The sequence below is a fragment of the Vigna unguiculata genome, chromosome 3 (genome assembly GCF_004118075.2).
Source record: "Vigna unguiculata cultivar IT97K-499-35 chromosome 3, ASM411807v1, whole genome shotgun sequence".
Lineage (NCBI taxonomy): Eukaryota > Viridiplantae > Streptophyta > Magnoliopsida > Fabales > Fabaceae > Vigna > Vigna unguiculata.
In genome coordinates this window covers 49,176,709-49,201,738 of record NC_040281.1, presented here as the reverse complement: position 1 = coordinate 49,201,738, position 25,030 = coordinate 49,176,709, and the positions used below count along the sequence as shown (strand labels likewise).

At 35.3% G+C, this 25,030-nt stretch overlaps 2 protein-coding genes across 10 annotated transcripts; one reads left to right on the top strand and one right to left on the bottom strand.

Moving 5' to 3' along the window:
• Positions 1 to 7,714: 7,714 nt before the first annotated feature.
• On the top strand, positions 7,715 to 11,983 carry LOC114179402 (O-fucosyltransferase 29-like). Its single transcript, XM_028065737.1, has 9 exons — positions 7,715 to 8,234; positions 8,320 to 8,410; positions 9,274 to 9,350; positions 9,624 to 9,712; positions 9,803 to 9,992; positions 10,171 to 10,352; positions 10,726 to 10,828; positions 10,986 to 11,314; positions 11,403 to 11,983. The coding sequence occupies exons 1-9, from the start codon at positions 8,034 to 8,036 to the stop codon at positions 11,716 to 11,718; spliced, it is 1,578 nt and encodes a 525-aa protein (XP_027921538.1). The 5' UTR covers positions 7,715 to 8,033; the 3' UTR covers positions 11,719 to 11,983.
• Positions 11,984 to 12,205: 222 nt separating this feature from the next.
• LOC114179400 lies at positions 12,206 to 24,035 on the bottom strand. Of its 9 annotated transcripts, none has more exons than XM_028065731.1 (15): positions 22,229 to 24,035; positions 21,382 to 22,134; positions 18,475 to 18,860; positions 17,990 to 18,301; positions 17,835 to 17,896; positions 17,416 to 17,468; positions 17,224 to 17,331; positions 15,384 to 17,146; positions 15,088 to 15,196; positions 14,725 to 14,905; positions 13,988 to 14,052; positions 13,777 to 13,892; positions 12,834 to 13,703; positions 12,592 to 12,689; positions 12,206 to 12,495 (listed from the first exon to the last, which is right to left on the bottom strand). In XM_028065731.1, exons 1-15 carry the CDS (start codon positions 24,024 to 24,026, stop codon positions 12,492 to 12,494), a joined length of 6,678 nt encoding a protein of 2,225 aa, XP_027921532.1. In that variant the 5' UTR covers positions 24,027 to 24,035; the 3' UTR covers positions 12,206 to 12,491. The 9 variants fall into 9 exon arrangements, with proteins under 9 accessions (XP_027921532.1, XP_027921536.1, XP_027921535.1 ...); XM_028065735.1 differs by having other exon boundaries at positions 15,384 to 17,131; positions 17,275 to 17,331; XM_028065734.1 differs by having other exon boundaries at positions 18,017 to 18,301.
• Between the last annotated feature and the right edge of the window lie 995 nt (positions 24,036 to 25,030).

Genomic DNA, 25,030 nt, shown 5'->3' with positions numbered 1-25,030 from the left:
TCACTGTATGAGAAGTTCTAAGATCAGGATCAATAACTTCATCATTATCAAAAACAAGACTAGGAGCAGGGTCTATAGTAAGGTCAATGACATGTTCAACAGGTAAAGTTAGAAAATCATACATGTTAATATCATAGGAATGAGAATCATCATTTGAATCAATATAGTTATCAGATGGCGAAGAAAATGTTTAAGAAAAAATATTTTCAAGAAAGATAACATTCTTAGTCACAAAAATAAGCTTGGAGTGAAGATCATACAAAATATATCCTTTTGTTCTGGATTTATAACCAAGGAAAAACACATTTTCAGTTTCGGGAATCCAATTTAGTTCTTCCAATACTGGTAGAGCTGGCATAAGCCAAACAACTAAAAACTTTTAGATTAGAAAAATCGGGTTTAATAGAATAGACAAATTCATAACGAGATTGATTATCAAGAAAAGGACTGGGTAACCTATTAAGAAGATGAACAACCAGTTTAAGTGAATAGGACCAGAAAATGTTTGTTGTTTCTTCTTGAAAAAAAAGATCATGACACACATTGAAAAGAGAAGATGTTGATGCTTCCTCTCAACAATTTCGTTTTGTTAAGGGGTTGCGACACATAAAGTTTCATGAAAATACCCTTACTATTATAGAAATCATTAAAAAGAAACTATTTGTCATTATCCGAACATATTTTCTTAAGTTTGCAAGAAAACTGATTTTTTGTTTGAGTAATAAATCTTGAAAAAAAGGGTTTGACTTGAGTTTTATTTCTAAGAAGAAACTTTTTGCCATTATCTAAAAGTATTTTCTTAAGCTTGCAAGAAAACTAATTTTCTATTAAAGTAATAAAATCTTGAAAGAAGAGGTCTAACTTCAATTCTATTTTTAAGAAAAAGAATCCAAGTAAATATGCAGTAGTCATCAACTATAGTTAAGTTAAGAAATACTTGTATCCATTAATGAAAGAGACTAAAATCGGGTCCCAAATATCAACATGGATGAGTTAAAAAAATTTAAGAGATTTACTAGTGCTTGAAGAATATTTCAGATGTTTTTGTTGGGCAAAAACACAAACATCACGAACAATAATAGAAGGACAAAAAATATCATTATGATAAAAAAAAAAGCATGTTATTAGATGGATGACCAATTTCATATGTCACAAGTTACAAGGACTAGCATTATTAATAAGAGCAGAATGTGGTAAGAAAATATTTGTGTCATATATACTCAATTGTCTTGAGAATTATCTAAGAGATAAAATAGGCCTTGATATGTTTCCTCACCGCTGCTCCAATCGTCTGGAAGGTATTGGGCTTCACAATAAGACAAGTATTTTGGGAGAAAACCATAAAACAATTAGTAAAATTAAGCAATTTAGGAATAGAAATGAGTTGAACAGAAAATTCAATAATAAAAAGGGTGTTATGAACAGTGGTAGATCTTTAGGTAATATTTTAGGGGTGCATGTTGGTTGAATTACTGTTTGGTCCATTTTTTCATCTAAAAATATCATGTTGATCCTCTGTAAGGCCCATTAAAAATCTTTTAGCTTTTCTGCCCTAATTTAGTGGGCTGCCCTTGTAAGTGGGCCTAAGGCCGACCCAACGTATAAAATCCTTAGGTCTGCCCTAATTTCCACTCTCACTCTCACTCTCACAGAAACGCAGCAGCTGTCACCTTTCCCTTCCACGCTAGAGCTCTGCTAGGGTTTGGGGACCACCGTGAGCACGCCAGTTCGAACTCGTTTCCCCTTCTTACGTAAGTACTCCTTCCGTTAGTGTCTGTTTTCCCCACTGTTACTCTAGTAGCTAATGTTTTCGCTGTTGGTCATGGTTTCCAGCTCTGGGAGTCACCTCTTGAGGACTGTGTTCCGCTGTTTAGGGTCAAGCTCGTGTCGAGTCTTTTGCTAGCTTATTCCCAGGTAAGGGAAGCTAGAACCCTCCTGTTGGCTTGGTCTGAGTTGCTATTTTATGTGGTTGGTGATTTCTTTGTGGTTGCCTGTTAATATGGATGCATGATGCGATGGGATTATTGTTTGTGGTATGTATTCACATCTGTTGCAGGGAAAACAATGGCGGGCTCTGATAAACTCGCCCAAGCGAGCTAGTCTCGCCTAAGCGAGATTAACAGAGGCTCGCCTAAGCCTTTTCTCCACGAATGGTCGCCCAGGCGACCTGCTGTGGCTTTTGAGCGAGCAGGCAACTCGCCCAGGCGAGAGGGATCTCGCTTAAGCGAGATCCCGCGTTGCCCACACACTTGTTCTTGTGCCCTCGCCTAGGCGGAGGGGGTGGCTCGCCTGAGCGAGACCCCTCAGCTCGAGCGAACTTCTGGGCGAGTCTGTGCTGTATTTGAATGTCTACCAGCCCCTGAATGATCTGTTTTGGTTGAGTATGATTGTATGATGATTAACCTGTATATAACGGAGCATGAAGTATATTTTTGGGTATGATTCATGAATTGTGGATGAATGGGTTGGTATGAGACTTAGCATGTGAAATGAATATGAGGTTTGAAATTAAAGGAACATGGTATTGACATGAGATGAGACACTAGACCCATGGGATGGCGAGGATCAAAGGTATGGATTCAAAATGTGATGCGTATGAGGAATAAATTTCATGGATGGGTATGGAATTGTAAACATGCTTTTGATGTTCTCCTAATATTGTTTTATGAATGTTGGTCCGTGTCAGTGTGTAATTCCTCGGGGTCTCTAGGTGAGACCTCCGGGGCTACGCTTCAGTGGTCGGGACGTAATCCCATGGCCTCTGTTAGTGGGTGTCCATGGTGGTGCCCCATCTGTATAACTAGGTAAGGATTCAAGGTAAGGTTGCATTCTGACACTCTGAGGAGCTAGTTAGTCTCACCTAGAGCGGACTGACTCCTGTAGTGAGAGTAGTAGGAGGCCTGAAATCCAGTAAGGGCTAACCTTGTGGTGAGGGAGACTTGATTTATCGTAACACTTGAAACACTTAGCTCAGGATCGAGCAGCTCAGGGTCGAGCAGAGGTATCCACCACAAGTGCAAGCATCCGCTGAATCCGACCAAGTTATACGTATCCGGATGAGTCGAGTCGAGTCGTAGTGTATTGAATGAAGAGTCATGACATGCTTGATTGCTATATGGATATGGGATGATGATAATGTAATTGACTGTATGATAAGAATGTGTTGGCTCTAGCTTACCCTGTTTGTTGTATGGTTGCCTTGTATGTGGTTCTTCTTTCTTGCGATGATCATCGACTTGGTTGATGGGAGCAGATGGGCGAGATTCTCGTGGTCAGCAAGGGAATGGCGATTCAGCAGCTTAGCCATCTGGGCTGGAGTCATTTTATTCATGTTTGCTTTAGGGCTACGGCCCCTGTATTACCTTATGATTTCTTACTCTACACTCTTTGTTAGATTGGTATCTGCTTTATGTCGGCATCGTGGTGTGCCAGGTTGTAGGGGTTGCGTTAAGGACCCCAAGACTACGCTGCTATACTTTATCACGTGACGTTTTCTTTAATTTTGTTTAATAATTAAAAGGGACGTTACATCCTCTAGTGTTTTTTAGTTTCAATTTAGCCTCGATTTTATAACAATCAATGCAATTTTATCTTTTTCGTTAAATTTTTTGAAGTAGAGCAAGAATTTTTCGTCAAAGTTGACACTACGATTATGCTAATTACATCAACAAAGCAAATCACTCTTATTCACAACTTCAATTTTGATGGAAAATTCTTGATTTTATTCAATAAATTTAACGAAAAAATGACAAAATTACATAATCTTTCAAAAGTCTGACCAAATTGAGATTAAAAAAAACTAGAGGACCAACTTAATATTTTTTTAACGAAAAAATGAACCAAAAGAGTAATCCTAAAATTTTTATGTAAACTAGTCAAAATATTGTATTATTTTTATGATAATAAAAAATAATAAAATTACAATTATTGTTATTATTATAATTATAAAATTAGATATAAATAATTTTTATAATTTTAGTATAACTAATTTTCATTTATAATGATTAAATTTAAAAAAATAAAAAATGATTAAATTAAACAAAAAACCATTTAAAAGGTAATATTAATAAAATAATTATTTTTATTTAAAAAGTGTTTAAAGATAAAATTGAAAAAAAAAATATATGAAAAAAAAACTTTTCCTTATATATAAATATAAATGTGTAAAAGTTTATTAGAATAAAATATATTAAAAATATTAAATTTGAAAAAAATCATTTAAAATCATATATTAAATTATATAAATGTAAAAAAAAAAAAAAATTGGGGGGCCATGGCCCCCCTTGGTCCAAACGACTGTCCGCCACTGGTTATGAAGGATAAGATTGCCCAAGACAATGATATCTGAGAATTTAGCAATTACAAAGTTTTTGTTGTTGGTAACTATACAGGAATAGGAGAAATAAGTTTGAAATTTGAAATAAAGATTTAAAAGGACAAATATAGTCATTAACACCACTATCTAAAATCAAAGAAGGAAAGGAAAAAACAAAACATGTGGGTTTGGTAGTACATTGATGAACAACAGTTGTGGGAGAAGAATCATTTTGAGATTGTTGGATAAATGCGAGAAGAGTTTCATACTGCTCTCTAGAGAAACCAAATTGAGCTTCAGCTTTACTATCCTTCCCAACACAAAGATTCATGAGAGATGAGACAGTATCAACCATACTAGCAGAGGAGTGGGAAGGAGAAGGGTCGACTTTGGTGTTTTAGTGATAGCCTTGAGGCAGACCATACTTAATCCAACAGCAACCAGAGACAGATACGAATATTTTTGTCATCTTAATATAATGTACGATTTATATATTTAAATATAATAGCTTAACTGTGAATTTTAATTATAAAACGGTTTCAATGCTAGAAAACAATTATTTATTACAATATTTAAAGTATATAGGAAACACGTTTATCATAAGTAATTCCCGTGCTACAATACTAATTTTCATTTTAATTATAAACGAATAGAGTGAAGATTGTCATGCCATGATCATGAAGCTTATCTCGAAAAAAATCTCTAATATTGATAATAGCCCTTGAATAAATTCAAATACACTTGCGTTAAGTTACTAATATTCCCGTTTTGGTGATTAAAAGCTTTGAAACATGACATGTATTGAAATGTGTCTACGTAAATCTCAAATTGGAATAACTCATGAGCTTGTATTTGTAAAATATTCGTTCAGTAAACATTTATTTAAGTATGCATTTTCATCTTGAGATTAAATGTCATATTACAATATAAAATATTAGGTGTCATATAATTACAATATAAAATATTATGAGTGTTAAAAATTTATAGAGAAGATAAAAAATAAGAGATATAAGATATATATGATAGGTGGAAAAATATACTAAAGGATAAATTTGTTATTTCATATTATATATATATATATATATATATATATATATATATATATATATATATATATTATTTATGTATAAAATAAAATATAACAAAATATAAAGTCAAATGACTTTACCTAAATTTTTGTGAAAATAAAGTCACAAAATTATTAATTCGAAAAATTTATCCTTTTAAGTGTAGATTTATATTGAATATAAACTTAAATGAGTGTGAACTTAAATAAATATTTACTCTATACTCATCAAATTGAGTGTAAGTGCATTGACTACAGAATATTTATTTGAGAAACTATGCCAACTAAATAAAAAAATGCTTAAAAATAATTATATTATCAGTAAATATAATTTCAAAAACTTGTTTTATAGTATATAGTAAAAAATATTTTTTGCTTGTATATTTTTAGATGGCTTAATTACTCTATTTTTTTATCAAGAAGTGATATATTAGTCTTCCAATTTTACTTTTTCGTCTCATTTTGGTCCTAATTTTATTAATCTGATTTAATTTGATCGTGATTTTTTTAAAAGTGCTTCGACTTGGTGTTAGATTTTCCACAAACATTGTTAAATTCAGTGTTACGTGTCAATTTGTTACTTTTTATAAATTTTGTTTTTAAATTTTCATTTTGTTTTACATGTGTCATTTCACATTTATACCATGTGCCACAGTCAATATGACATGACAATAGCAGTGTGGTGTGACAATGTCACATAGTTAGAGTCTCAATTTGGTCTCTACATTTCGTTTTTAGATTCAATTTATTTCCAATTTATGTAAAAAGGAAACAATATTGTTCATCTCTAAATTGAGTCTTAATTTATTTTTTTATAAATTTAATTTCAATATTCTTACTAAAATTGACATTTTATTAAATATTTTCAAAATGTTTTTAAACTAACATTAATATATATATATATATATATATATATATATATATTTAAATAATGTTAGTTAGAATTTGAGTGTGATTATTAAATCTGATGTGAAAGAGAGCACAAATCATATAACAGAAAAAAAATGAACAAATTGAAATTAATAAGTTGAATAGTATAATTTTTTAAAATTCAAGTATTAACTCTATATCAATTCACTTATGTAAGTTGTCATAAATATTTCATATAAATTTTAAAGTTAATTTAAAAATATTTAAATAAATATTTAATAAAAATGTTAATTTTAATAAAAACACTCGCATAAGATTTATACAAAAAATAAATTGTCTCAAAAAAAAATATTGCTCAACTTTTATAAAAAAATTGAACGATAATAAATCTAAAAAGCTGAGACTGTCTATATGACATTGTCACATCACAATGTTATTGTTTGGTCACATCAACTAAGAAGTGACACGTGTAAAAATATAAAAATTCAAAATAAATTTTAAAATTAAAATATTAAAAAAAGTTTAAATAAAAAAATCACGAATTAAACTTATTATTTACTTTAATACTTTTGTAAAAAACTAATGATAAAAGATAAAATTGAATCACTTTTAAAAAATTTGAACAACTCAAATTGAATCAAATTACAAAAGTCATGACCACATTGAATTTAAAAATCTGACTTGAGAAAAACGATGACCAATTAAGTAATTAAATTTATATTAATTTTTTTAAATATGAATAATTAAAAGTAGTCTTAGGCCACAATATAAATTATCTATGTAATTTATTTATTTATTTAAAAAATTCTTCTCCCTCAAATTTAATTATAATATAATTTAAATATTTAATTTCTTTTAAACGTCGCACGCGCGAAAATTGTAGCAATCATTAAACTGATCAAATTCAAGATATTAGGACAGATCAAACAAATATAAAACATTACTTACATAATTTCTAAAAAAACATTATATATATATAAATCAAGAAAGGAGATTCATCATTTTCAGTATCCTCATTTGTTTTTCACATAATAGTATTTATTGAAGATTTGAATATTTATAAACAATTAAAAATGGTAATCAATATTAAATTGTGTTTAAAGCTCAATCTGTTCGAAATTAATCAGGAAGTATTATTTAATACACTGAAATTTGTTATAAATTTAATACAGTGAAATTAATTAAGGAAGGATCATAAAATTTTAGGAATTTCACTTTTAACTTTTAATCATCGACAAAAGAAGGGTTTAAATATCATAGACTTATAGTATAAAACAGTTTTAGTAATACTATATCATGTAAGCATGAGCTACATAGCATGTGCCATTTCTTTAGTGTGTAGTGTGTCATATGATATATTATGCAAATTATTGACATTTACCTGGTTTTTGACATGCGAATTGTACCTATGCATCATGGAGACACACACACTAGAATCTATAATGGTGTTTTCCTTTTTTTCCTCTGTCTTAACTAATAAAACCACTTCAGACATTATTTCTCCCCTCATCTTTCTAATAATAACCGAATCTAGGTAAACCAACACAACCCAAACTAAATCACTCATAAAATCTAAACATCACACACATTTTCATTTTGGGAAAGCAAACAAAGAAAGAATCTTTCTTCATCTTTTTTTCTTCATCTTCTTCTTCTTCATCTTCTTATTCCCATACACACTCTCCCATTCACATTTCTGCAAAACCCTAAATCAGGGTTTTTCGTTGCCTCGGCTCTTCTATTACTCGGAATGAGGAACCGGTGTTGGTTTTGGTGACGGAAATGGAAAACGGTGTGTGGACGGGTCGGTGGTTTTGGACCAACCTGGCTCTGTTGCACCGTAATGGCAAGCACGTGTCTTGGTCGATGGTTTGTGGGGTAATGCTATTCGGGTTGGGCCTGATTTCCCTATTGACGGGCCACGTCGCTTCTGATCTCGAATGGTACTCTCACCGACTCCACCGCCGCACTCTCTCCACACTGGTTCGTAACAACATTACATAATTCCATGTTTGATGATGCTACTGATAGTGATGATGCTAACCGTGTTTTAATTGAATGTTTGTAGGATGGAGGCGAGGATGAGCCAATTGATATTTGGAAATCGCAGTATTCTAAATACTATTATGGATGCAAAGAGAGGGGGCGGCATTTTGGTCGTGAGTGAAGTCTTCTTGCTTTCTTGAGTTATGTTGCTGTTGTCTTCTTGTTGTTGTTTTGATGTGGTGGTTGCTTATTATGGATGAAGGTTTATGAAGCCTAACGGCAATTTTGGAATTTTTGGATTTGAGATTGTCGTGATTTTCCTTCTCGATAGGTGGGGGATTAGATACTCCTTGTCTTTGCTGCTTTGTTGGGTTGTATGATGTGATATCCGTAGCTTAATTAGAGATTGTTGCAATTTTTACGTGATCTTCAAACTTCAGAGTCCTTTTTTACCTTGTTGTCTCTGACACTAAACCTCGGGAGAAAAGAAGGAAATATGTTTCATTTGGGATATTTTAGCAAGATTAGGACAGTACATGATACTTTAGGCCAAGAAGGAAGGAGAATTTTACTGGGTGCAGTGTGTGAGCTTTCCAGTGATTTGACGGATTTCCATCACGCTAGCCAATGTCTTGTATGCTTCTGGTGTTTACCTTGTGTTGTTCTAGTGTTCAGTAGCCTCTTTTACTCTAGAATAATAGGTTTGTACCAGTAGAAGCGATTCTAGTTTGACAGTTCTAGGCTAGCATTTTAAGCATGGTGTTTTACTGCTTTTGTATATGGTATAGTTTTACTTCCATGTTACATATGACAGCTGAATGGTTTACAAAACTTTAAATGATTTCCCCTTTTTATTTAAAACAGTTTACTAAGTCATCGTCTTCATTTATGTGCTTTGGGTACAAATCTAAGGGTTGTTGTCTTATGCTTTCGTTTTTCTTTTAAGCAAATGCTTATGCATTCCTTGTGATTTGGCTGAACCATCTGATTTTTCTACATGACACTTTCTATCTTTTTTGGTTATTGGATAATATAGCTGCTGTACGTGAGCGCAAGTCCAATGGCTACTTGCTGATTGCTACAAGTGGAGGACTTAACCAACAAAGAACTGGGGTAAGTAGGACTTAAGTTTTATGATATGGAATATCTTTGTTGAAACATCAGAAGAATTTTCTGTAAGATCTGATGCTCACTGGTGGTGATTAGCTCTACCTGTATGAATGGAAAATATTAGGCCATTTGGTGGTCTCTCCTATTCATTAAATCATGAAAACGAGGCACAGATTCTCTTTGTTTTGTCATGATCATAGTTTGTCTTTCTTTTTTTTCTCAATTAAAGTGATTCGTAAGCCCTTGTGGAAATGACAATGGTATTCTTGCCTCCAGATAACAGACGCAGTTGTGGTTGCAAGAATTCTTAATGCCACACTAGTTATTCCTGAGTTGGATCATCAATCTTTTTGGAAGGATGACAGGTAAACTGCACATCTAACAAGCATTCAATATTCTGATTACAGTGAAAAACAATTTTTTCTTTTAATAACAACATGTTTGGTTGAATACAGTGACTTTGCCAATATTTTTGATGTGAATTGGTTCATTACGTATCTTGCAAAAGATATTACAATTATTAAAAGAGTTCCTGATAAGATCATGCGGTCTATGGAAAAGCCCCCTTATACAATGCGTGTCCCAAGGAAATCAGAACCTGAATATTATCTTGATCAAGTTTTGCCAATACTCTTGAGAAGACGGGTAATGGCACTTTTTATTATGATTTGTATATGTTTGAAGTTTCTTAATTGTCTCCCTTGAAAATGTGTTGATTCTGTAAACGACTTGCATACTGAATTGTTAGTTTTGCTTAATATCAGTGTTGATCATTCCCTTTAACTTGGGCTGTGGTTGTAACTGACTTCTTGGATTTTTTCAGGTTCTACAATTGACTAAATTTGACTATAGACTTGCAAATAATCTTGATGATGAGCTGCAAAAATTACGCTGCCGTGTTAATTATCATGCTTTGAGGTTTACAAAACCTATACGACAACTTGGTCAAAGAGTTGTAATGAAAATGCGTAAGATGGCAAGCCGTTATGTAGCAGTCCATTTGAGGTTTGCCCAATGAAACTGATGTGTAAATTTCAAATTCAACTTCCATCTAAAGCATCGTTGTTTGCTCTGGCATGCAATCACTTAAATTTTGTAGATCTTAGAACCGGTTTTCTTTTCTTTGATCTCTTGCTCTCCCAATCATTCATTTTCCACTCTTATCTTTTTTAATATTTTGAGCTGTTTTAATCTGGTTGATTTAACTTTCCCCTTTTCACAATTCTTATACGATTTTCTGAAATTGGTTGGTTTGCGCTGAACAATTTTAAATTGTCAAATCTCCAACACAGTTTAATAATAGCAATGTGGCAGGTTTGAACTGTGGCCATTGCCTTCATAAAAGGTTAAGGATCTCATTCATAATTATTCATTGCAGGTTTGAGCCAGATATGCTAGCATTTTCAGGTTGCTATTTTGGTGGGGGTGAGAGAGAAAGACATGAGCTCGGTGAAATCAGGAAAAGGTGGACAACATTGCCTGTAAGACTAATCCTGACTTCTAATAACAAAATCTTATCACAATGGCAAGATGACAAGTTAATGGCAATTTTTCTTTTCTCTCCTGTGCTGAAGTATCGAAGCACTTAGAACTAGTTATTTCTTTGCTGATATTGATGAACCCCTTGTGGTATTACAGGATTTGAGCCCTGATGGAGAGAGAAAGCGTGGGAAATGCCCTCTTACTCCTCATGAAGTAGGTTTAATGCTGCGAGCGCTGGGTTTTACAAATGACACATACCTATATGTTGCATCAGGAGAGATATATGGTGGCGATGAAACCATGCAGCCTCTCAAAGATCTCTTCCCTAACATTTATACAAAGGATATGCTTGCTGAAGAAGAGCTGAAACCTTTTCATCCATTCTCTTCCCGCCTTGCTGCTATTGACTACATCGTTTGTGATGAAAGTAATGTGTTTGTCACTAACAATAATGGTAACATGGCCAAAATCCTAGCTGGACGTAGGTAAGAACACATGGTGTCACCCTTTTGTTCTTCCTTTATGTTCCAAAAGTAATACGATGAACATGTTTGTTGCATATGTGCGAATCAGGAGGTATATGGGTCACAAAAGAACCATCAGACCAAATGCAAAGAAGCTTAGTGCACTATTCACATCAAGGCACGAGATGGACTGGTATACATTTGCGAGTAAGGTTAAAGCATGCCAAAGAGGATTCATGGGAGAGCCAGATGAGATGAGAGCTGGACGAGGAGAGTTTCACGAATACCCAAGCACATGTGTGTGTGAGAAACCGTTTATGAATGATCTGAGCCAAGATGGAACCCGTCCGCCTAGACTCGCAGCCAACATCGTTACAATGAAAGCAGACAATGTAATGGTTGCCGGCCAAGAACGAGTTAAATAAACATGAGTAAATTTGGTACAGCCTCCTTAATCGGATAGAGAAGACCTCGTTAATGGCAAGAAATTATCTTCGGCTACTCCTCCATTTTGAAGTCTGATTTGGCAACTATCAAATTAGTGGTAATTTATTTAGTCATTGGCCATGATCAAAATCTCCTCTTTATTTATATTGTGAATGGCTCAATTCAGATTCATGTATAGGGCTAAACGTAAGAGACATTAACGCGTTGCAAATGTTAATAATAGATGTCTTATAGGTAATTTTATTTTGCAACATAATTAGTTTTTCCCTCATCAGGCATTCTGAAATTTCTCGAAAATTTTTCTTTGGTAAGCTTATGATCAATGTTATTGTATAGATTCACCTATGATTCTGCCTACCATCTCTGAATAAGTACTCATTTATCCGTTTCATTTTTCCAAATTATCGTTCTTGCAGATAAGATTGAAAAAAGAGATAACAAACTACCACAGGAGACGAACGCAAGTTGATATTCAAAGAGGAACATCACTTTACCATTTGATCATATCAACAAACCTTTCTATAAACAAGTCAACATGGATAAATTCCATATACAGCCTACAGGATCAAATTAAATCATTCTGTAAACAACATAAAATCAATATTAACATCTACTGGACTAGTCTGCCTAAAACAAAGGAAACAAGAATTTCCCATCCTATGTTCCCTATTATAAATAAATATACACATCTATGCTGAGTGTATCGTTCTTTCAACTAAACCGCACATAGCAACTTCTCGTTTAACCTTGGTTACCTGTGGCAGTAAAAAAGTTGAAATGTTAATATATTCATAAGGTACTCAAAAGCAGTCGACGCACTTGAAGAATTATACATGTACACAAATTCTCACCCCCTAGAAACATTCCGATTCTGGTTTTTGTGACCCTTTTCATGTGAAGCAGAAGGAATCTTTGAGATAATCAAAGAGCTCTGCAATCCTTCTAATAGCTGCCAACGCAAAGTCAAAACCATCAGACTCAACAAAAGACAACAATATAAAAAAAGTTTTTTACAGGTCAGATAATAAAAATGGCTTTATTGTAGACGCATAATAGAACAACCAATTTCAGTTAATGTCAGGCATGATCTTACTCTGGAAGTTGGCTGTATTCTGCGATTGGATCTACGAGGCTCAGCGATATCAGATGTTGACTTCACAGGATTTCCATTGAAGGCTTTTTCCTCATCAATCTTAGCCAACCTTCCACCACCAGCAGGTGCAAGTTTTCCTTTACTTGCCCTTGATGTTGATGTCTTTTTAGTGGGATGAGAATCAGTTAAAGATTCAAGGGACGAATACAAGATTGGTCCAACCCCAGCTCCAATGTTCCCAGAATAGGACGCTCTTTCCACCTGATTTTCACTCTGAGATACATTCTTAAAATTACTTGAAGAATCCTTGATCCTTTCTGCACGATTTGTCATATCATTAGTACGAGAGGTTGATAAAGTGTTTTCTTTCGGTGGGATCACTCTACCCGAAACACTCTGCTGTTTTCCAGACTTAAAAGCAGGCCTGGAGCCAGCTCCATGTTTTTCCTTGGTATCATTTTTTGAGGTATTTTTCAACCCACGTGATCCACCGGTACCTTGAGGTATCAGGAAATTTGAAAGTTTAACCGAATCATTTCCATCGTTGATCTTACTTGTCCCATCAGCAACGTAATGCTTGCTTACTTCCATAAATTTCCTTTTCTTCCCAGGTTTAGGAATACCAAAAATCCCTCTTGATCCTTCTTTCGGAAGACCAGTCCTTACCATTCTGTGTGCATCAGATTTATTTTCATTCTTGCTGTTCTTCCCAATATTGAACACTTTTTCGTTTTCAGTCAAGTCCAGTAACCTCAACTCGCCAGGATTTGCTGACTCCACGGCAGTAGTTCCTTTCAGAATCCTGTCCTTACCCTTTACCTCTACTGCAGGACTACCTAACTTGACTCGTTTTTCATGAGGTGTATCACCCTGCATACCAAACATACAACTCAGTGCAGGCATGCATAAAATTAAAGCATCAGAAAGGTTGCAAACGAAGTACCTCATGTGTAGAACTGTCATTTGCACCAGCTTTGGGAGCCTCAACCCATTTCCCATCCTTCCAAATAAAAGACTGACGTAGATGCCAAGCTCTGAAAAGTGATGTTTTTCCACTAACTGCAGCAAATCAATTAGACAGTGTTTCAAAGGGGCCGAATATACACAATTGTAAGCACAATATCCATTAAAGTTTAATCAAATAATGCACATACCTGGGAAGTGAACAGTTATTGTTTTATCGTTCTTGTTCTGACCAGTGATAACACCCTCCTGCCAGCTGATAAAAAACAATAAAATGAGATAGCTACAGTAAAATATAGGAGTATATATAGAACTATGGCCCTGTTTAGATAAGCTGAGATGATACATTGATTTTAACTTATGGAATAAGCTTAATTTGTTTTATTTTATTTTCTTCGCCTAAAAGTGTAACGAAGTTTATCTAACCAGAACCTATGCCTGAAATATTAATTAAAAGTGCTTCAGCTTTACAAAATTGCAACAATAAAAGAAATTATGCTTCCGTTCAAAACACTAAGGCTTTGCAACTTTGAAGCTTCTACAAGACAGGCTAATATCAGGATGAGTTGAATCTGATCTTTTCCTGCACACTTAATCCTTAAAAAACCCAATGAGTCTATTTATTGGTATTATATCCCAAAAGCACTCGCTAGAATGGTGCAATACTGATTATTCTGTGAAATAAATCCATTTTCTTTTGCAAATGTCTTGATCGCATCTTAACTACAATTAATAAAGTTATAGAAACTTTACATTCTCAACAATCAAACATATCAGATTACAATCAATGGTCGACAGAATTATTAGTTAAAAAAATGTGATGTTTCATTTATGTTGAAAAAGTAATAGGAACTAAATCTTCCTCTAATTCTGTTGATTAGTGTCAAACAAATAAACTTTAAAGGCACTAGAAAGTGTAAAACTATACCTGTCTTCTACCCATGCATCAACCCTATCCCCAACAGACCAATTATAATCTACCATAGCTGCCCTCTGTCTCTTCCTTGTCCCTTCGTTACGCAAACCAGTTATATTACTAGCAATGCGTATTCTGGGAGGCTTGTATTCTTCACCTTCAAGTGAAACCCATTCCTTCAAAGGCCCTGCACCTGTAAAACAATATTTTTCTCAATTTTCCGACCTAAATTGAGAATGTGTATTAAAGCTATGGCAGACACCACAAAAATATCAAGGTCCATTGGCTCTTGCGAGTAGTACAAAAGTTGAAAAAGAAACTTATAGTTTGTCTCACATGTCAAGTAATTAAGGTATTTTGTTCTCAAAAACTAACCTTCATCATCTACAGGAAAATCGTAGCTTACATAAGCTTTACCATCCTTCACACTTAATACTTTGGCTTTGTACCATGCTGCCTTAAATCCTTCTCCATCTTTGAAAACCTGAAACATATGATTGCTTCAGATAACCAGGAAAAGATATAATTCAAAACCAGTCCCAAAATTGGAAACGTTGCATCTAATTTTAATTAACTATGACATAATAATCGCCAAAGATGTTATGGTCACAATGAAATCAAATGGCTATTATCTAGTTACTCTAATCAAATTCACTATTGATGAAATCAACCTCTACAAGTGAGCCCTCCTTTATGCTATCTTCCTCCACATCTTCTGGTCTATTGCCAGCTGTGGAAGCAACCTGCATTTCAATCTCAGATTCAGGAAGCACGTCAATGGGATTGACTAGGTTTGGTCCTTTTGAACTCTTTTCATTGACATTAATAGAAGAAATGCCACCAATGCCTTTCATATGGTCCTGAGATATCTCACTCTGCGCTGTATGAAAAGGTGACTTCTCTCTTGCAGCAGTCTTCTTCCCCTTTTCATCAGATGAAATATCTCTATTACGTATCTGGGAAGCTTCAGGTCTGTCTCCAATATTGCCAGCGCTAAACAGACCACTGGTCATGTCTTTTAACAAGCCAACTTGCTGACTTGATTCTCGGGCTGCATTCCAACAACCCTCTGGACCCGCTTCTATCAAGTCATTTAATGCCAAAGGATCACCCATAGTTACAATCTTTCCAGCCTGGGATACAGCTTCTGCTGCCAGCTCAGCAGCCTTCACAATAGCATCCATATTTTCAGCTCGTATTCTAGCAGCTGAAGCAGCTTCCACTCTCTTCCTTGCAGCCTCCTTCGCAGCTCCGATGATAGAACTAGAGCTATTGGTTCCAATAGTACCCTTCAAGATGGACGCAGGGGTTGCTTTTACGTTATTCATACCCTCTGAACAAGAAATTTGGCAAGAACTCTCATAACCAGATGAAACTAATGCTTCATCAGCCATTAATTTTGCATGCAGTGCAGCATTTGATGCAACATTGGCGGCAGCAGCAGCTGCCTTTGCAACAGCAGCAGCAGCAGCAACTGCTACTGCAGCAGATGCTAATTTGGCCTCAATATCTGACACCAGTCCAGAATTTTTTTGTTTATCCAACTGTTTCCATATCTCCAGGCTATGATTCACAGCAGCCACAGAAAGAGCAGAAGCTTCCTCAGCATTCTCTCTAGCCTCCTTAATTTTTGTAAGAGACTCATCTGACAAAATCCTCATCTTAACATTCCACTCACCTGTGAGGTGTTCAGCAAGAGATAGAGGAGTTACAGATACAACTGATTTTTCAACAGTAGTTATGGGCACACTCCCAACAGGGGTTGCAGTGGCAACAGAAGTAGATATATGGCTGCTTACAACAGGAGTTGGTACTAGTTGAGACTGCAAATGCATGGCTTTCAGCCCAAGATCCTCGGACACCATACTTTTTTTTCTTTTTATGGGTTTTGGATCTGAAGAATGCTGAGCATTCAATACCATCACGTTGTTTGTATCATGCAAAGGGGTAGTTGCCATAAAGAGACTTTGTACGCCTGCACTAGAAGCTGGCAGACCAAGAGGAGCATTTTTAATACTTGGAGGAACAGAAGATCCTTTGACAGAATTGAACTGAATTGTATCTGTGAGAGGTAATGCAGAAATATGTGAAGTGTTGTTATCAGAGGCAGGAATTGGAGTCCATGATCCACGAAGGGGGGATTGGGATAACCAAGATGTGTTGTGTCCGAGAAAGTTTCTGAAAGGTGGGGTTTGGTATTGCGAAGAAGCAAGTGCCTGTGAATAATCCACAACAGAACCTCTTGCAAGGGCATTTTGAAGGGAATCACAGGAAGGAGTTTGTAAACTCCAAAGGGGCGATGAAAGGGGTACTAATGGGTTGCCAATTGTCGGAGTAGCCTTGTTGCCGGTTACGCCAAGAGGTGAAGAGATACCTTGAAGTGCATTTTGCTTAACCGCTACATCAGTGGTTCTTGCACCTGCAGATCTCAAATCTATATAGTTATACAATAAAATTACAGAAAAAAATTAAACAAGTTAATGTATTTATGTATGTATGCATATAGGATACCGGATCTTGATTGCAGAGGTGTTTCCGGGTTAATGGGATGAGATTTTTTACCATGCTGCCTCTCCATGCAGGAAGACCAGGCATTCTGCCAAATACTCCTTCCACCATCTAAAAAGCACAATGATACTCAATACTTTGTACAAACAAATAAGAGAAATGAGCATGAAAAAGGAACATGATTTAGAAAAAGACCTGGCCCCCCAAAAGCTGATATCATATAGGCCTCATCAGGTACCATGCCTTGACTGCAGCAACATCAATCAATATGAGAAATAACAGGCATTGTTGACTATTACAGAAGAGAGTACAGACATATCAAGCCACCTAAACAGATTATTATCTCATGAAGTTACTTTGCTTTAATGTAGTATATTGTTTGAACGAGCATAAAATAGGTGTTAGGCTCAACAAATCAATTAAATCTGAAATCCCTAAAAGAAAATCAGATCCCATTTTTAATTAACCATGGGAGTTTAGGAGAGACAGGTACAGAATACTTGTGGGGAATGGATGAAGAAATACAATTCATAGGCATGCATGCACATCACGTTCCATGTAGCCTCCACGACAACGAAGAAACTAAAATATATATAGCTAAGATTTAAACTCACATCAACGCTCCATAGACAAAGATCTGTGCACGCAATTGTATTTGCTGAATATCCATGAAAGGCTGTTGAAACAGAACAGGTGGAGAAGCAGAAGAGTTCAAATCTGGAAGGCTAGAAGTGGAAGCATTTAAAATAGCAAATTGCTTTGTACTGACATAATCAACATGCCCGTACTGCTGCACCTCATTCAATTGCATCACTTGGAAACCAGGTGATGGGCTCAAAGACAAGCTAGTTGATCGATCCACTCTTTCTGAATGTTTTCCTGGACTTTTTCCTTTATTTCCTTTCCTAGAAGTTTCCTTTCCAGCTGTCTTATTAGAGGATCGCCTAGGTTTGCGTTCAGGTGTTCCTTGAGAAACAGTGAGTGCCATGACACCATCAGATATTTGTGGACTCCCACGGGACATATTTCCAGCCACTTTGGTTTTGGAAGTACCTACTACAGAAGCCAGTTCCTCTCCAACCTTCAATAATAAGAACAGAAGAAAAAAGGAAAAAAAAATTAGTGCATTGGAATTTGGAATAAAAAACGAAGAATTTATTGTATAATGAATTTTTCAAGATATAAATATTACAGAGAATAGATTTCGGGTAGTAGAGCTTTTAGACTTAGATCATGAACCACAACAGGGATTACCATCGAATCTTGGTTGGCTGCAGCTCGTTGCCTCTTGCCAGAATTTGTTCCTTTGGAGGTCTTTCCTGAAACACTTTTTTTGGGCAAATTTGCCACAGGAGCTAAGCTTATCTCGTCATTAGATGCATCATTCCCCTTAGGATCATGACCCATCGACGTGTTCAATGCATCCTTATTTACGCATTCAGAAATTGAAGGGTTTAGATGACCGGAAGCCTTAACTCGATTCACATCTTTTTCAGTTTCAGGTTGGCTTCGAAAAGTAACAGAGGTACCACGAGCATTATCAGTATGGTTGGCAGGACTGCTTCCCGTTTCATGCAATTTGGTGCAAGAATCAGGCAAAGAAGAAGATTTGGAACCTTCATTTCCAGATAAATCTTCACCTACAAAATTAATTATTCATAGGTGCAGAAGCCAAAAGAACTTCAGTAAAATGTTAAACAGGAAGGGATGCATGTTACAACTATAAAACAACTAACACATAATTTGCATATGTTATAGTCAACATTCTATCATCATATGATTGGATAACTTTAGAACAGGACAGGAGAAACAGGTACACAATTACCAAACATTTACAACGTTCACCAGAAGTTCACTACTGGCTTTGCTGTGCAAGGAAACTGCGAGCAAAAAAGAAATACAGGGCAGGCCCAATAAACATTTTAAAGGTAGACAACTAACAAGGAATAAGAATGCCACCATATGCAACAAGCAGAGACCATCACTCTCAAAGGCACACACGACAAAATAAAGAGATGAGGTGATGCGGAGAGAAATATGGTCATTGTAAGCATGGTAAGTCAACATTTTGACAACACAAAAAAATACTTGTGACTTGTTGTAACGTGAGTATATGCTATAGAAATGACATGAGAGTCCCAGAACAGTCATCTCTTAGGTTCAACCCTCTCTAGTACATTTTTTCATCTCATTCTTTTCAAATGGGAGATTTGCTCCTGATTTTGCTTTGGAAGGATGTCTTACTATGGACCTTCTTTCGTGACCCCTTCTTCTCATATATGAACAGGGTCCCAAGCTCCCAGTTCATAACAGGCATCATCCATGACCTTGGTCTAAAAAGTATTTGAAACCTAGCCAGAGCCCTTTTGATTGCCCATTAATCAATATTGCCATTATTGTTTGTTGCATCAGGATCATATATTTTACACTCGGCACATTCTAAATTGTATAGGTTTCAAACTTCAATTCTTAATTTTTCCTATTAACAACTCTCCCCCAAAAAAATTAAAAAAGAAAGCTTAGGTAATAGAAGAATTATATATGCGGGTAAAACAACTCAACGGCCTTTTTTACTTTTTTGTTTCCCTACTATTAGTAAGAAAAAAGGAGTATTCAAGAATGTATCCAAATAACTAAACCAATCCAAAGAAATAGACAACCAAAAAGAACTGCATTAATTCATCTGGTGCGGCTCAATTTTTACTTCTCATGTTCAAACTTCAAACTAAACAGAATCAAACCAAACCACAAGGACACTATATTAAATTAGCTTTCCGACTTAATATTAAATAAACCCAAACCTAATAAGTCTATGAACAATCGATTATGAATATGTAATTTTATCTTTAGAAACTTGAGATTATTTCGACAAGTGATTTATAATTTTTGGTTAAGTTGTGATTTAGGATGAAACTTGATACTTTGAATAAGTCTTTAATAATTACAATGTATTCAACTTGTTATTGAATAAGAGCTAATCGCTAAATGAAAAATTAACTGCAAGAAATATTGATGCATGTATCATTTCAGGCCTTTACTCTTACTAATGAAGTTTCATTTGTCCATTTGATCAAGAGAGTGTGTTATTACCTTACGAAAATAGACAAAAACTGAAATGAAATAATTTGATCCAAACCAAAAAAAATTAGATTGACTTGGTTTGAATTTGATACACTAAACCAAACTTTTTTAATAATTGGAACAAATTATTTTTTCACTAACATATTAAAATTGAACCACAAACACCCCTCAAAAGTGGAAACAAGAGGGCAAGTATTTCGTTTTCACTTTTAGTCGAAAAACAGTCCTTAGTTCAATCAAAAGCATTTTCTATAAATTAACAAATGTTTTAGGGTGGTAATAATATAACCATTTTCAACAAGTCTTCCATTTTCACTTTTAGTGGCAAAACAGTCCTTGTTTGCTTTTCTCCACTAATTTAACTTTCACTTTTCCTTGCCTTCATCATTTCTGCTCAATCAATCACACATGTATATCACGAGTAAATGTATTACTTTCTAGTTTCTTAGGGAGAAAAAAACTGACAAGTCATATAAGCCAATGTTGAATTTAAGATCAGTTATCAAACCAGAAATTCAATCCACAATGAAGCCAAAAAAAGGCTACACTGTAACTTTAATTCTAGATATACTGCAGAGGCTTCCCTTACTCCAGATATTTTTTTATTTGGTGCAGAAAAATTCTCCCAAAGAGATGAAATGATTAAGAATCACTTGTAGTTTAGAATTAGTTCGACATCTAAGAAGCCACAAAATGACTATTTTAAAATAAAATTGTCAAGCATTCTTCAACAACACAACACTGAGTTTTTTTGGCTAAAACTTTATTAAGTGCACCAAAAAATAATAAGAGGAAAAATACAGCAGGAACAACGTTTCTCATTGTGTGAAATAATAAATAAACTGAAGAATAATGAGATACTCATGATATCATATTTCATGAATGTAGATAATAACAATGCTTTGCTTTAGGTTACATGATGTAATCAACAGTCAAGACCGGCGAGAACATAAGCATAGATCATTCAATTAGAAAAAAGTAGATAAATGATCATAATCGTTGTTGTATGCTATATTATTTTTTCCATTGTTCTATTAGGATGATCACATGAATCTCATGCAACAGGATTTTAAAGAATACCTGTTATTTTTGAGGATGACTTGTCATGGAACTCTTGTATTGCCTCCTTGTCATCTTTGGTAAAAGATAGGGAAACTTCATCACCCTGCTTCTCTATCGATTCATGGAGAACTAGACCCACACCAGCCTCTTTTGCGCATTCCTGATCAGCCTTATCACTTGGCGCCTCTTGAGGTTTATCCATCTTTCCAGAAGCAGTTGTCACACAACTGCTTATTGTCTCGTTCAACGGTTGTCTTGATGTATCAGAAAAATGTAATTTTTCAGTTCCAGTATCAAGACAAGAAGCAGTTTCCTGTTCAGAAGACCCAACAGGAAGAGCTGAACTTGCTTCATATGCTATTTTAGCTTCAGAGCTTACGTCATTAACTATTTTAGCTTCAGAGCTTACGTCATTAACTATTTTAGCTTCAGAGCTACATTCATTGGCTCTTTTACCTTCAGAGCATAATTCAATGCATATTTTAGCTTCAGCGCTTGCTTCATTGGTTACAGTGGCTTCAGTGCTTGCTTCATTGGTTACTGTGGCTTCAGCGCTTGCTTCATTGGCTAAGGTAGTTTCAGCGCTTGCTTCATTGGCTATGGTAGCTTCTGTGTAGTCCTTTTCATTAATAGAAGCAGACCCAACAAGCATCCCTCCTTGAACTTCAAAGTGATCTGTAACTCCATGTGTGGATATAACTCTGTTAGGTAGTGTAACATCTGCCATTTCACAGGATGTTAAACTAATATTTTCTAATATATATTGTGAGTCTGAAAAATAAGACAAAAGAAAAACATGTAGTTAAACCATATAATGGCTTTGGTCATATCCTTGTGTTTAATCAACTCTATTTTATTAGTATACCTGAATTATTGACAGGCTCAACATCTGATACTGTGGCAGTAGTCAACTTAGTTTCCATGTTATCTGTACTAAGAGATGATGAACTAACTCCACAATCAACATGATGCGGTTGGTCAACATTGCAATTCATTACGCTGGAATCAGTAGTGGCATTTTTATTTGCCAGGTCAACACCAGAAATATCTCGACAAAAGTTTCCATGGTCACCCTGCTTGTCAGGCTCATTGTTTTCACATACTTGTGTTTCCTGAACCAAAATACATGATGTTGTAGAATTCACTGAACTTAAACTTGCGAAACCACCTGCTTTGATATCATCATCACTTTTATTAATAGTAGAAGTGTTATCATTCCCAACCGCAAAAATAGATGCCTCTGACTTACTGAATGAAAGCTCCACGTCCATCTGGTTACCAATGTTTGCTAACTCATTTTCCTTAGAATCACTGCTTTTGCTATGTGTAGGGGCAACAGTATTATTCTTCTGAAAATTAGGATAAGTACTATGGTCAGATTTGCTGACCCCAATTATTTGCCCCTCAGAACTGGAATCATCTTTAATTGCAACAATTGGTGAATCACATGTATTTACAGCAGATAGATTATCCACAATTGTATCTTCGTTTGCATTGGCTGGAGACAAATCTCTGAAACATGCATCTTCATTGCAACTTCCTGTGTTCTGCAAGCGAGAAATATCATCAGATACCATGCCCAAGGAGCCCCCTAAACTACTATCAGAAGTGTCGAGGCCTTCAACTACATTGCCACTTTCCAATGCTTCTTCCATAGGAATTGAACAAAGAGGTTTATCAGAATGATGTTTTTCACCCCCAACTGCATTTAAATTCGAAGTTCGAATGTCAACATCAGAATCTTTGTTAATCGCCAAAGAATCCAAATCTTGTTCATTAGATTGCATCTGTAAAGAACTTTGATCCTCGTGATCCATGTCAACTACATGATTCTGCACATTTTGAATCTTTAATACGTCACAAGTAGAAGAGATATTTTGTATAGAAGTTACAGTAATACTATTCTTTGGCCAGGACGCAGCTGAGTCCTCTTGAGTTTTTTCTTCAAGAGAACCATCAGCCACAATTTCAACTTTTTGTTGATTTGCATCATCACTGTTGTCATCGGTAATGGGAATCCCCCTAGCCACAGGCAAGTCAACATTTCCCAGTAAATCATGTGGTTGCAGATTACCTAAACCCCCATCAATGGACAGTTCACCTTGGGAAACTACAGCCAGAGACTGCTCTCTTTCTTCTTCCTTTAATCCAACCAAGTTTTCATGTATAAACCCTGGTGGCTGTAAATCAGTAACGTTATCTTTATATTCATTTGTATCGTCAGGCTTTGGATCAGGCTCCATTTGCTTAGCTAAGCATGCCAGTTCATCAAAGGCATCAGACTCCTGTATATCAGTTTCTCTAGGGATAAATTCCTCCTGTCCAACAGATTTTAATAGCATTTCAACAGATTCTGAAGAAGTGGCCTCAGACCAAACATTATTGTGCCTAGAAATAGAGCAAGATTCAGCAGCAGTTGAACCAAACTCTATTCCACTACTCCCACGAGAGTAGGCGTCAATCCACTGGTTATCTTCGTTACTTTCAATACCAAGGAAAACTTCAGTTTCAACCAAACTGTCAAATCTTAAATGCCCTTGAAGGCTTTCGTCCAGATCAAACTTAGGAAGAGCATAAGGCCTTAAAACAGGAGGAAATTTTGTGCTCCCTTCACCAGGTATATGGAGATTCTGGCTTTGAAAATCATTGTCATCATAATCCATGGATGTATCCCTGAAACAAATAAGCATATTAGAATAAGAGAAATAATTCAAATAACTATAAATACACGCTTAAATTTGATATACTAACATTCATAAAAAAATATGCACATACAGACAAAAGAATGCTTCCCTAAGCAGCTTCCATTAAAATAGAGCAGAACAGCCAGATTAGCACAACATTAAATACTAGAAATGGGACTTTTGGTTATGGATGCTCAATGGGTTCCCTGATCTAGATCTAGAAACTAAAGTGAACTTTGTCCAACCAGATCTAATACAGAAACCCCAAAAGTAACTGCTTATGTCCACCACCCATGTTTCTGAGGTGCCAAAACTGAGATGCACCACATCAATATACTAAAAACAGAGACACATGCATCTGGGAGCTGCAAACTCCGCCCAACTAGCCCCACTCCAGCTGCTATTGATTACTTAGGAACAACCACTCCCATGAAGCAGGTATCATATAGCCTCAATTTACCCAACAGCAGAAAACAACTTCATCATGAAACATTTGGCAATTTCATAAGTTAACATATCATGCCAATTCAAGAATTCCCTAAAATATCATAATTAAAGAAAAAAAAAAGTCTTACTAAAAAATTATCTAGTCACTAATCTGGATTAAATGATTAATATTTATGAATATATATTCCACACAACTAATACACTTAGAAAGCCACTGAACATTGAGGGTAGGGGAGCAGTGGCAAACGGCTTAATGACTGTCAAGTGGTCGGGAATGTTGTTTAAGAGTATAAAATGTGGCAAAAGGGTGTGGATGATAAAAACAGCTAATTGAAGACATCCATGTGGTTTCCATTCATTCACCACAGAAATTGGTTAACACAAGCATCACGCAGTAAGACTAAGGAAGCTTCTTCTTCGTAGTGCCGTAGTAACACTCAAGTTAGCCTCTATTCATAAATCTACTGAATAAAAATAGCACCGTTATACGTCGTGAGACTTTCACGTGAAATCATTCATGAATGGCTTGTATAATT